This window comes from Apodemus sylvaticus, chromosome 11, assembly GCF_947179515.1.
Source record: "Apodemus sylvaticus chromosome 11, mApoSyl1.1, whole genome shotgun sequence".
Classification (NCBI taxonomy): Eukaryota; Metazoa; Chordata; class Mammalia; order Rodentia; family Muridae; genus Apodemus; species Apodemus sylvaticus.
In genome coordinates, this window is record NC_067482.1 from 56,733,069 (window position 1) to 56,746,769 (window position 13,701).

The window sequence follows — 13,701 nt, forward strand, 5'->3', positions numbered from 1 at the left end:
GTGGTTCTCTGTGAAAGCATCAACAGGATGTGAGGAGGTGTGCTTACTGTACTCTAGGGAGGGCTGAGAAGACTGAGAAGTCAACTCTGGCCTTCCACATTTTATAAAGGTATCTGTGTCCAGGCAAGAAAGCACACACAAAAAAATGTTACTAGATTCCTGCTCTGGCTACAACTTTGAATATTTGGATTTCTGACAGATGGATCCTGTGAGTGTGATGTCCCGCCTATAGTGTGGCCAACTGGAGGGTGAGCTAGCAAAGCCACCGTGTGCACTATAGTCCAATACTTGACAAACCACTTTCCTTCTCTTATCTCACTGGTCTAGTTTTATTTTTGTAAATCACAAATCCTTTGAGCATAGGATAGATATTACTTATCCACCCACTAAGATAAGTACTGTGACAAGAATATAATTGTGCCCATTACATGCTTGCAGAAAGACACGAAGCCTGGAGACTCTGCCTCTGCTATTTTTGAACTGTTTATTTAGTTACCTCCATCCAGGGCCTGTAATTGGGCTCTGGCAAGCTCTTACCTGTGGTTCTACAAAAGCCTCCTAATTTCTGTTCCTCCCTCCAAATGCCCTGCTCACTAACCAACTTTCGAAATTGCTTGTTATCTTCTGAAAATAGTACTGAGACTAAGAGGAAGGCCTGTATGTCAGCAGGCCTCTGCTGACCGCTCATTCACCCCACATGTAGCTCAGGTGTACTCCGCATGTATCTCTGCTTCCTCTGTTGTCTGATCTTGAGTACAGAGTCTTTGAGGTACAATATACTAGACTCACCATCAGCAGGCTTTCAGACTTCAGTAGCTTTCACTGATAATACTGTATACAATGCATCCTATCAGAACCCTACTAAAGGAAGCTATAACCTAAAAACAAAATCCTTACCCTCTTAACCCGAACTACACATTTATCTTGACAGAGCACCTGCATTCTTATGCCCCATCCCCTGTATATCTGAAAATAAAATAAAATATTTTTTAAGAACCTGTTTTTGTCTTCTCCTGTTAAGCCTCTACTGAAACATTTTCAACCAGTGGATTAAAATGAACCCTTATTGTTATTTTCAACTACTACAAATTCTGATGATGTGAAGGCATTTTAACAAAGATTATAGGTATTGGGCTAGTGATCTGCATAGCAGTCCAAAGAGCTGTGTACAGCAATATCACTCATGCTCAATTAAAATTTCATTACATTCCTAAAATCTGAAATCATCAACTGCTCTACACAATGCAAGGGCTACATTTCATATCATGCATTATCTTCAGATTCTAGCTCAGCATCTTCTGTGCGGTGACAGATGAGGCTGTTACTGTTTGTAAGTACAATGAGGGCCTATAAATAAAAAGCACTGAAGTAAAAATTCACTTATATATGTGTGATTAAGATAAAGCGTAGGGAGTGGAGCAGCTGGGACAGGAGTCTTCCTGCCACCATTTGCACCAAGGAGCCAGGCAGCTCCACAGCCTTCTGTGCTCAGCCCGCCAGGAGAGAGTGATCTCCCAGCAGTGCCTCCACTTCTGAGCGTGGAGGCGAGATCTCCACCTTCTCTCCAATATCTCTCTGGAGAGGAACATCTAGGAGCACACAGGGCATACAATCAGTGGAGCAACTGGGACAGGAGCCTTCCAGGTCCCATTTACACCAGCGAGCCAGGCAGCTCCACAGCCTTCTGTGCACAGACCCTGCCAGAAGAGAGTTGGTCTTCCAGGGGTACGGACACATGGGAGGGACAAGCTCCAGCCAGAGACAGGAAGACCAACTAGCACCAGAGATAACCAGATGGTGAAAGGCAAGCACAAGAACCCTACCAACAGAAACCAAGGCTACTTGGCAACATCAGAACCCAGTAATCCCACCACAGCAAGTCCCAGATACCCCAACACACCGGAAAAGCAAGAATTGGATTTAAAATTGCATCTCATGATGCTGACAGAGGACTTGAAGAAGGACATAAATAACTCCTTTAAAGAAATACAGGAGAACATGGATCAACAGGTAAAAGCCCTTAAAGAGGAAACACAAAAATCCCTTAGAGAAATACAGGAAAACACAAACAAACAAGTGAAGGAACTGAACAAAACTATCCAGGATCTAAAAGTGGAAGTAGAAACAATGAAGAAATCACAAAGGGAGACAACTCTGGAGATAGAAAACCTTGGGTACTAGGAAATAATTAATAAATGAGTACTGCTCCGGCGGGTCTCACTGTCGCTGTTGAGCCAATCTATTCTAGCTAGTTCTCACAGCATCCCAGCTGTGTTTCCTCTCCACCATAGACTCTGTAAACGGTGGGAGTCTCAAGCTTCTGCCCAGCACCCACTCCTTCCAAGTATCTGGTAAAGCATGACTCTTAAACTTGAATAGTTAACCAAATATATTTATATATAAGAAACTCCCAATTTCATAATGCTAATTTACAATGATAAAGTCTTATCCCAATATTCCTACCTCACCAAAACACAGGATATATATCTTAAGCCGTCTGGATATCTGCCTGTCTCTCTGTCTCTGTCTCTCTCTCCTTCTCTCCCTCCCTTCTCTTAGCTCCTCCTTCTCCTTCCCCTCCAATCACTGGCCTCTCACTGCCTCACTGTGAATGGATAGGAAATATCTGACAACAACCTTAGAAAGAAATCAGGAGTCATAGATTCAAGTATTAACAACAGAATACAAGAGATAAAAGAAAGAATCCAATGAACCAAGGAGCATGCATGGGCTGGACCTGGGCTTCTCACACATGTGCACTGAATGTGCAGCTTGCTCTTCATGCGGGTTCCCCACATCTGCAGAGTGGGCTGCATCTGACTCTTTCTTGCCTAAGGATCTTGTTTCCCTAAATGGGCTTCCTTGCCTGGCCTCAGTGGGAAAGGATGTGCCAGTCCTGCAGTGACTTGGGTTGGTACCCAGGGACAGGGGTGGGGGACCTCCCCCTTCTCAGAGGAGAGGGGTGAAGAGGAGGGGGAGGGATTGTGTGAGGGGGGTAATTGAAATTGTGGTTGGGGTATAAAGTGAATATATGGATAAATTAATGGGGAAAAAAGAAATAGAAGACTTAGTCTAACCACAGACAAACAAACAGTTCTTGAACTGGATAGGACATAGATATGACTCGTAAAGCCCACAGATGGTAGTATGCTTCTCACTGACCAGGCTGTGCCTTCCCTTCCTTATCATCTTTATAACTTTCATCGGATTCACTTCATCTCGCACCAGATGAAGTGCTTACACCCTTTCACTTGGAATTCCTTAGTAAAGTTCATTACATCCATTTGTTGAGATAATAAATTGCTCTGTATTCTCATCTTACATATAATCAACATGTCAGTAAAGATACAGATTGAAAGAATGGAGAAATTAGATTTTTCGTTATCTTTCCAACTAAAACTTATAACTATGACTTTGATACTTTAGCATAAAAATTTCCAAACCATTACAATAAAAACATCTAAATGTGAATGCAGAGGTTATATTTAAAACAAAATTTTAATGAGTTTTTCCACTTCTATCTAAATTTATGTTCTAAATAGATATGAGGTTAGTGGCACTTTAAATTTATTTAATTAATATAGATGATAAAAAGTTATCAACTTAACGCCTACAAAGAGATTTAAAGTAATGTATTTTCATTATGTTTTCAGAGTCCCCTCATCTTTGTTATGAGTTGTTCTGTGTAAGATGTTAGTAGCATCCCATTCCTAAGCTGAAATGCTTCAGTCTCCAGATAAGGCCCTTAGGGGTGTGTGTGTGTGTGTGTGTGTGTGTGTGTGTGTGTGTGTGTGTGTGTGTGTGTATGTGTGTGTGTATGTGTGTCTGTGTGTGTCTGTGTGTTTTGCTGGGGATTATTAACCTCGGCTGACAATCACTGTTCTAGAGCACAAAGCTTCCCTGCTCAACATTATTTAGTGATTAATGATTTTATATGACCTTAGAAATCACAGTTAAGTGTCAGGCAGATGTGTGTATCTTTCATGTTGGCCTAGGAAGTCTCTTCTTGTTCCCCTGGACTCTGCTGTGCTAGCTCCCCCTTTATTTGCACTTCATTCCATAATGTTTATTGAGCATAGACTTTGTGCTACATAATATTGCAAATGTTGGACATACTGGTCATCAAAACTACTGAAGTTTTTGCTCTCTTCAAATTTACATTTTAAGAACACTCACATTCTACAGAGCAGACAGCATGATTTTTGAAAGTACCAATCAGAAAGTGGAGGAGAGCCACCACTGAGAAGAGTGTGGGGAAAAACTCTACTACTGTCCCTCCTGAATAGCTTAACTGAAAAGAAATGCCAGAGTCAATCGCTATAGCACTCTGGAATCTAATCAAAAGTTAACCTTATCCAAGGGAGATGTCCAGCTTGGCGACAGCAGTGACACAGTAGCCCACCTTCCTGGTGAAACTCACTGGTGTGAGAGTGAACAGTACAGATCTTTTATGGAAAAGCGCCTTTGTGTTTCACCTGTGTAGCAGCTCGGGGATGTGAGGATGGGCCCAGCTATGCTCTGCTGTACCTGCTAGCCCCAGTGATTTCTCAAGACTGAAGTGATCTTCCACACAGCATCTGTCAAAAGCATTTAAAGGAAAATGCACTACCTATGGCCCCAAAGAAGAAATAACAGATGAGGAAAATAACGGACAGATTGAAAAGCATGGGGAAAAGGTGGCCCAGAAGAAACTACATGGGGAATGAGGACTTTGAAGTCTCCTGTGTAGCATACAGAGGGAGCTAGGAAGGACTGAGGACATGGGCTTTCACCTCTGACTGTTAGCCTCACAAGAGTGAGGACGAGTGTAGAGGTGTGAATGGCTTAGCTAAGCTTTACGGTGTGACCCACTCAAGCCAATTTGCAACACTAAGGGATTATAATTTTGAATCAAAAACATTTAAGGAGATGCTTATCAAATCACTAGCTAATTAATCTAAAAGAACACAGATATCAGTAGGCACAAAAGAATATAATAATTACAGAAATAGTTTACTAAAATTTACTAATGAGTTAAAGTTTACAAATGCTTTCCTAAATCACTAAACACACAATTATACAGTACAAGCAACAACAGTGAATTCTGGAGGGGAGGCAGTTTGGTTCCCAGAATTATCACATTATAATAGGGAAGACAGTCAATTTTCAGCAATGGAAAAAAAAAACCTACTAGGTGTGAAACGAAATTAAGTACAGCTTAGCCACAAGGGGGAAAGTGAGGATAAATGAATAGGAATGTCGTCGAGGAGTCCTAGGCAGCTTCCCCCCAGTCCTCTCCACGCTGCTCTGGCCCCTGTCTCCTTCCTCTAGCATGTGCACCAGCTCACCAGAAGTCAAACTCACCACTGTGGTGTTCTCCAAACCAACAGACTCGGTCTTCCTCTTGGCCTTACACATGCTATGTCCCTCCAGAATGTGATCTCCTGCAGCTTTGCACAGCTCCCTCTGCTCGGCCGGACTCTAGTCTTTTCTGCGTCCTCAGAGGCACCTTTTCATCCGCCTTATCTACAATAGCCTGGCCTGCCCCAAGCCCCCATGATACCTGGATTGTTCATCTTCTGAGATATAGCTTCCCTTTCTTGCATATCTACTTTACTCGCACAAAAGGTCCTGGGCAGCAGGTCCTTCATCTGTGTCCTACGCTGTGGGTCACTCACAGCGTTGAGTCAGAACAGGAAGTGAGTATTCAGCACATGAACAGAGGCAGTACATACGTGTTAAACCATAACAGTAAACATGGAGAGCTTACAGGACACCTGTGAGGCGGCTCCCTGAGCTCAGAAATCTTATTTAGCAAGAACTTAATGCATTAGAGAGGATGTGTAATGATTCTTCCATGAGCTAATGTCCGGTGCACCACGGCTTTCAGTTCCATCCTAAGCATCATTCTACATTACCTGTGTCATTTCCCAGTCTCAGTCAAGGTCCATGGAGCCTAGAGAAGGGCCCTTAACCTAACGGGGCTGCAGTGATGCATCCAACAGGACCATGCCTGAACCAAGCCTCCATGATGCCAAAGGACAAGGCTGCACGGTCTGCTCTAAGCTGGAAACCACAGCGGGCATGAGGTAAGAGGCAACACAGTGCCTGTGCAGAGTCTAGCTGTGTGAGAATAGCTGGATATTGATACTAATTTTTAAACGGTGAGGTGGGCAACAGTAATCTATGAAGCTAGATAGTAGCAGACTGTATAGGGTGAGACTCCAGGGTCCCACTGTGTATGTCACACTGAGAAGTCTGGGCATTAAACTTTTCAACAATGCTAAGGAACTTTAAGAAAAATGGAAAATGTTCAGTTTTCATTTTGGATCTATAACTGAGCAACAGAGGGAAAACCAGAGAACTAGAAAAGGTAGAGAGGAGATAGCAGTGTAGACGGCTATTACACCCACACTAGCTATGGCAAGATCAGATAGTGGACAAAGCAGCAGTATGAGTGAGAAAAAGACACCCCAAATGAAAACAAAAGGTGAAAGACATAGACAGGACGGGGCAAGCCTGGGCCATCTACAATTCTACAATGACCTCCAGGGTTCAGGCTGGGTACATGAAAATAGCAGCTGACCGAGACAGACTGTCCACTTGATATTTTAATTATTTTTCTCTTGAGGGGCACAGGAAATATATATGCTCAGTTGAGTCATATTAGCTTTGAGGTAATCATGGAAGAGGTTAGAACTATAGAGACATTTTAGTAATTAACAAATAGACCCATGAAAGCAGGTGGAAACCTAGGGAAATGTGTGAAGTGAGAGAGAAACAGAAGGAGAGTGTAAGGACCAGGTCGGGTGCCGAAAGGCACGAGGGGGAACAGGCAGGAGAACAGCCGACTTTCAGACTGCTCCATACTGCTAAAAGCAATCATCACGGCTGCACTTCCTGTGCTCAGGCCTGTGCTGGCGTCTCCTATCATACCTCATGTGATCATTACCCACATGCTAAATTAATGAAGCTCCAGGTCAGGGAGGTTGTGTAAGGGCAGGGGGTGAATTGGCAGAGCTTGGATCTGAACCAGGATCTACTGGGTTACCATACCCAAGCTCTTAACTTCTTAAAAGAAAAGTTCCACAGAGTGTGGATTAATACCATCAGGACAAGGATGTTATATGCTGCCTTTCTAAGTGTACTAAAAGACCTGTACACTCAATGTCTCAATAGTAAAGACAGGGTCATATCACTTCTCAGCACGTCAATGACAGCATGTCTTCACAATCTCTGTATTTAGTAAATACCATACTGGCCACATATAAAGACAATGAACTGCAACACAGGGCAGTCTGTTCCCCTTACTCCTGTGCTGTGCCAATGGCACAACAAGAAGGTCCCAGATGAGCTGCTTAGCATCCCTCAAGGAACCACATGTCTTAGATGTAGGCGTTAATGCTGACTCAACTTCTCACAAATCTTCTATTGATCCTAAGCAGAGATGGAGAGATGTGTACAATTTGGCTTTAAACTGCACACACATGGAGGACGTCACTAAAATACACCTTTTCCAGGAGGAAGGATTATTTTAGATGATAATTTGTGTTCCATTTTCAGGACATCCCTAGTACAAAAGCTGTTATTTCTCCATTTCCCTCCAGAGGAAGCAGAAACATCACTCACCATTGGGCGGATAGAAGACAGCATATTCTTCTAATCCTAGTTTTCCTGTAAGGGAAAGCCATATACTCAGTGAAGTTTCAAAAAGCAACATCTGTGAATGTCCAAATAAGCAGTGGATAATGAATGGAATGTTTAAAATAACCACAGTCCAACTTTATTTCATTTCAGGATATTAAATTAACTGAAAATCTGTCAGCCAGTTGTCTGATACCAGTAAAGCCTTTTAAAAATTAAACTCAATAATATTGATTAAACAGTGTTTTCAAATGTTCTTAAGTACTGGAGAATAATTAATAAGCATAAAATTATTTTTCTAAATGTAACAATCCAGTTCCTTAAAGCAAGTCTGAAGTCTTGCCATATCCTGTTAGCTTATGTTTTTAGAAAACATGCTGAAGAGCTAAAACTTAAATATTCTCTCTCCTGCTCCACAGCCTCGCACTCTTTCCTCTCCCACTGAGAAACTTCAGGTGGTGGGCTGCAGAGTGTCATATCCTTACCACAAGTTAGAGTCATCGGAAAGGATCATCAGCTGAACAAAAGGTCTCCATAAGACCAGGGTGCAAGTAAACAAGTCTTACAGATCAACGGGGAGGGCCCAGGGTTGTGGGTGGAGACAACCCAGCGCTGGTGGTCCTGGCTTCTATAAGAAAGCAGACCCTGCAAGCCATGCGGAGCAAGGCAGTAGTCAGTATCCCTCCACGGCCTCTGCATCAGCTCCCACCTCCAGGTCCCCGCCTCCAGGCACCCGCCTCCAGGTCCCCGCCTTCAGGCCCCTGCCTCCAGGTTCCTGCCTGTGTGAGTTCCTGTCCTGACTTCCTTCAGTGATGAGTATAAGGCAAATGAACTGTCTCCTCCCCATGTTGCTTTTCTCATCGCAGCAACAGAAACCCTAACCAAGACTGGTGGCTTCCATCTTAACAGGAGTCTTAAGTTATATTCATTCTTGGGCTGGGATTTATTAAAATTTATTATTAAGGTTTTTTTGAAGTGGTTGTAGGAGAGAAGATAGGAGTAAAAAGAGTGGCTATCTTAGGCTAGGGTGAAGACACACAGGGCTGATCTTTGTGTGAGGAAAGAGGAATGATGAACAAGCAGATCCACAATTGAGCACAGCAGCAGGTGTTGAGACAAGCACAGCAAATACGGGGTACAGCCCTCCAGTGGTCTATAATCCAGACCGAACCACAAAATAACACAATGTTTGCTGACTGCTTTTAAATAGCCTTTAAGGGTTTCAGTGCTGGGGGGAGGGAAATTGATGGTAGGCTGGTAGACATGACATATAGGCTAGTCCACCAAGGACCTACAATTTGTGGTGATGGACTATGAAGCTTTTCGTGCACTAGGGCTATGGAGGGGCTAGAATGAATTTAGCACATTGTGAGATTATCAGGGAAAGAAAGCAAGCTAGGCTAAGATGGTGTGGCCAGGTGGAGGGACTTAAAATTATAGTTCATTTTAGGCCATTAGGTAATTAAATTTTATGATCACTTTGTGTACAGGATGAGATGGAAGGGTGTGTGTAGTATATGTATATTTGTGTGAGTACATGTGTGTGTGGAGGGGGTGGGACATGCAGAGGCCAGAGATCAAAGTCAGCTGTCTTCCTACATCACCCTCCACCTTATTTTCTGACAGGTTAGCTAGAATGGCCAACTAGTGAGCACCTGGGCCCACTTGTCTCCGTGCCCCAGTGCCAGGCTCTAGGCACCCTGCTCTGCCTGGCTTCACTGGGGAGCCAATGTTAGGCTCTCATGTTTGCACCACAGGCACTGTATCCACTGAGCCATTTCCTCAGCCCAATAACCTCCTTAGATAAAAAGAAAAGGAGGGTTTTATGTATTCATTTCAGAAGCAAAGCAGCCCCACATTGAGGGAAGAGTCTGACTCCAACACAAGATAATGTGGTCTGTCCTAGGGCAAGAGTTGCAACAAGCAGGCAGCAATAAAATCCTGAAGAAATGTTTACTCTTCATGGAAGCAGCAGAAGGGCTGCACACAAACACACAGCAGGACAATGGGGTTTTAGTGCTCGGTGTTGACCACGCAGTGAGGGGAAGGGCTCAGTCTTCAGGGGAGGACAGGACAATGGACTGAATGGTACATGGGCATGCTGAGGCAGCTAGCAGAGGTGGGTAATGTAGCACATATAGCACAGCACAATGTTTGAGTGTAGCAGAACTAGAATTCAAGACCAATTACTACAAGACAATTACGAAAAACTGAAAAGACAAGTCCCTATGATTATGGGTAGCGAGAAGAAGAAAACGACAGACTTGGCACAAATGGGACAGAGGAGGCAGGATATGTCAAGAACCAAAATGGCAACGGAAATACGATGTCTGCCACTTCTTGAGAGTGTTCTATGATCTGTTGCTTGGGTCCTGACATCGAAAGGAAAGGCAGTAATAACAACTGCTGAGAAATTGGGAATAATTTTCAACTTAAAAATTGGAAATACCAATATAAAATATTCAAACATTCTTAGAATGATCATGAAAGTCTTTAGTAATTTCTCTTTAGAATTATTAAACTGTTACCTCTGATGTATGATTTCGGTGGAGAAGCACTGTTGTATGCAAAGTGACCCAGTACAGACGTGTCCCGTGAAAAGCAAAGTAACACCTGGATATGACATTGGAAAAATAAACAGTGAGCACTGCTATCACACAATTGATGGTAATTTAATTAATTTTAATTTCATGAGGAGGAAGCACTGGAGTGGAACTCTCAAGTTCAGTGCAGTGTTTTGCAATGGGAAGAGCGCCCTCTATCGGTACACCTACATTAAATGTTCACAGAGGGACTCCATGTGAACGCAGCCAGCTCTCATAAATTTTCCCTATTTGCACCCCAGACTTTGACCAGCAGAAAACAGAAGTTGCTGGCTGTGTGCTGATTTTCCTATGTTTTATCTGGAAATAAAAATCACATGTGAGAAACTTAACAGATGAGACTACACTGAGGTCCCTACCCATGGGTAATCACACACAAGCACTGCGGGCCTAGGAACTGGACCAGACTTAATTGGTGTGCAGTTCACAGTCGGCATGTCAAAAAGGAGGAGTGGGTCTCCATTCTCAATCAGGATGGCAGCAGCAAAGGAACGGTTTTCCCAATACAAGTAGAAGCTGGCTGTCCCGGCCAGCAAAGGCTCATGGCAGCTCTGTCAAGAGCTAAACTAGAGAGTCAGTCAGGACCAGGGCTTCCCACACAAGAAACCGGATTGCTGACACTAGCCTGAAATCTGAGGACAGGGGTCCAGTCCCAGGGCGATGAAGGGACATTTATAAGACCCAGGAGTCTAAGGATACCACAAAAACTGGGGGAGGGGCAGAGGGTCTGGGCACAGAATGAGGAGTGGATTAGAACCCTCTGTGCCAGGGCCCTTGTCCACCTAGACATTTCGCTGGACTTTAAGCTGGAGCTCCACCGTTTATTAACTGGATGACAAGGGCTGGTGACTGCACTTGTAGGTATCGGTGTTCTCACATGCAAGATGAATGTACTAATGCTTCCGTCAGAGGACACTGGGGATTAACTGGTATATGGAAGTGTTTAGAATAGCACCTGGGATATGACATGATTAAAATGACCTCTACAGTTGTTACTACATTGCTATTCATTTTCTATATTCTGTTATTCTTGGCTCTTAATATATTTAATTTAGGATTTGTTTATTTATATTGCTCAACTGTCATGTTTCTTCAACTTAAGATATCATTTCTCCATTTCTGGAAAATACTCCAGCAGTGGATTTTGAATTATCCCCACTGTTCTCTATTTACCTTTATAGAACCTTATAATTATGACCTACACTTGTTCAACATGCCATCCTTTTAAATTATTTTTATCACTCTGAGATTCAGTGTGGAGGACATCCACAGATTTCTAAAGGTCAGGGGTTCTCTTATGCTCTTACTACCGAAGCACAGATCTTGGGGTGAAGTAGGGGTACATCAAGAGAAAGACACACAAAGCACTGAGCTCAGCCGTGGTGAAGGGAGGTAACACACAGCAAGTGTGCTGAGTGATTACATCAGCAGGGGCAGTGGGTGGCGAGCACGGAGGAGCAAGACCACGGAGGCCCAGAGAAGGGCTTGGCATTCTGGACAAAGTGGCTCTTGAGAGGTGCCCTCTGCCGAGAAAATTACTGAGAGGCTAACTGGGGAAGAGTGGCTTGGGAGGGAGCGGCAACAGTTGGGACTCAGTTGAGAGAGGAGGCTCTGGGGCTGTGGAGAGGAAGCGCAGATGCCCAGCAGTAGGAGCAGCTGCCTTTGCCTCTGTGGGCATGTTCTCAGCACCTGACAGCGAGGAGCAACTTAACTAACTTACTATTAAGAGAGTGAATGCTGGTATTTCACAGATACTGCTATGCTGAGAAATATATTTCCTTTCTAGGATAAAAATGGTATAAAATGATATTAGATTGTCAATATTGACAATGTAAACAATATCACTGGCTGCACACTTAGGAATGGATAAGGTGACAAATTTTTGTTCTGTTTTGAACCACAATTTAAAAATATTTTAGTAAATTCAATTCAGAACAATGTTGGCATCTACTGAGAAAATTTTTTTAATTTTGACATTTTAATATAATGGATATTTCCCAATAATCACACAAAATCTTGGGCTCTAAACAATCATAACGTCATGAAATATTATTGAACCATTATGTAATTTTCATCTTGTCTCTTTGTATATGCTGGTTTTCTTACAATTTTTGAGATCATCATATCATTATAACATTCTCTCCTGTACTTTTTCTCTCTCCAATCCTTCCCAAATAGCCCCATCTTACTTCATTCAAATTCATGGCCTCTTTCTTTTTAACTGTTGTTACGTGTGTGTGTGTGTGTGTGTGTGTGTGTGTTCCTAACTCTATAAATACAGCCTACTCAACCCATCTTATATTACCTGTATGTGTATATGTTTCCAGAGCTGACCATTTGATATTGGATAACCAACTGGTATACTTTTCCCTAGAGAAAAATATTTCTGATCTCAGGATCCCTTAGTTGCTTATACTACTTTGCCCCCGGCAGAAGCCTTGTGAGCTACCCCACTTCCGTGGTAGTATGTCTACTGATGTTGTCCTTGTTCAGGTCATGTTTAATCAACCATATCGGTGGACTTCGTGGACGTAGCCTCTCTGACAGATTTCTAGAAGACACAATCTCACAACATATTTCCTCTTCCTCTGTCTCTTAGTTTCTTCTCCCTCTTCCACAATGATCCCTGAGCCAAACTAATGGGATGATGTTCTAGATGTAGCAGTTGGGACTGGGGCCCATAACTCATCAGTTGTAATGGTCTCTATCTGCTTCACAATACCTCTAGCGGTGCAATATGCGCCTTCAAACCCTAGTAGGTCTCATTGGACTTAATGCAGACTCAGGAAGAGGGAAATCAAGCCTGGAACTGAAACCCTGGACAAGACCTAAGCCTAATGAAGTCATAGGTCTTGGAGTAGAACCTATAACAGCCACTTTGCTAAGCCACCATGATCCCTAACTAAATTCTAAAGATTTTTCCTTATACCCACAGATAATAGTGGTTGACCTTTCTCTTGCTAGACTTTCAAGTACTTTTGTACACATATATGTATATGTATGTTTGTATGTGTATTTATATATGTATGTATGTATATTATAATGCACCAAAGATACACACATCTCAGTCTTTGGGACCTGTAGCTATGTGGCCTTCCTCAATAAAAGGAATGTAGCTGGATCAGTGGGGACTGGGCTCTACAACTCAGCATTTTGGTTGGTGGTAGCTTTCTGTAATATTCTGTCTTATGCAAAACAAGTTCTCATCTCACCTCCTTGATGAGAGGTGAGAACTATACTTACCTGTGGGTATACGGACAAATATTTAGAATGCAGTGAGGAATTGGGCTGGTTTAATAAAGTAACAGTTGTAGATTCTCCTCCAAGACACATGACTTCACTAGGCCCAGGAAGCTGCCTAGGTTTTCAGTACCAGGCATCATTTTCCTCTGGTTAACAAGCCTGAAGCTAACTCGTTATTGCACGGCACTATTGCACCCTTAGGTTATCATGCCATGCTGGTCCTTGATGCTCA

The 13,701-nt window shown here is 43.0% G+C and overlaps 1 protein-coding gene across 1 annotated transcript in view; it reads right to left on the reverse strand.

The window, feature by feature from the left end:
- Tbc1d19 (TBC1 domain family member 19) overlaps positions 1–13,701 on the reverse strand; it is a 95,683-nt gene that overhangs the window by 22,139 nt on the left and 59,843 nt on the right. The window contains exons 14-15 of the mRNA XM_052199158.1: positions 10,152–10,236; positions 7,609–7,653 (exon numbers count right to left, since the gene is read on the reverse strand). Coding sequence (XP_052055118.1) covers positions 7,609–7,653; positions 10,152–10,236 — 130 coding nt within the window. The remainder of the gene's footprint in view (positions 1–7,608; positions 7,654–10,151; positions 10,237–13,701) is intronic.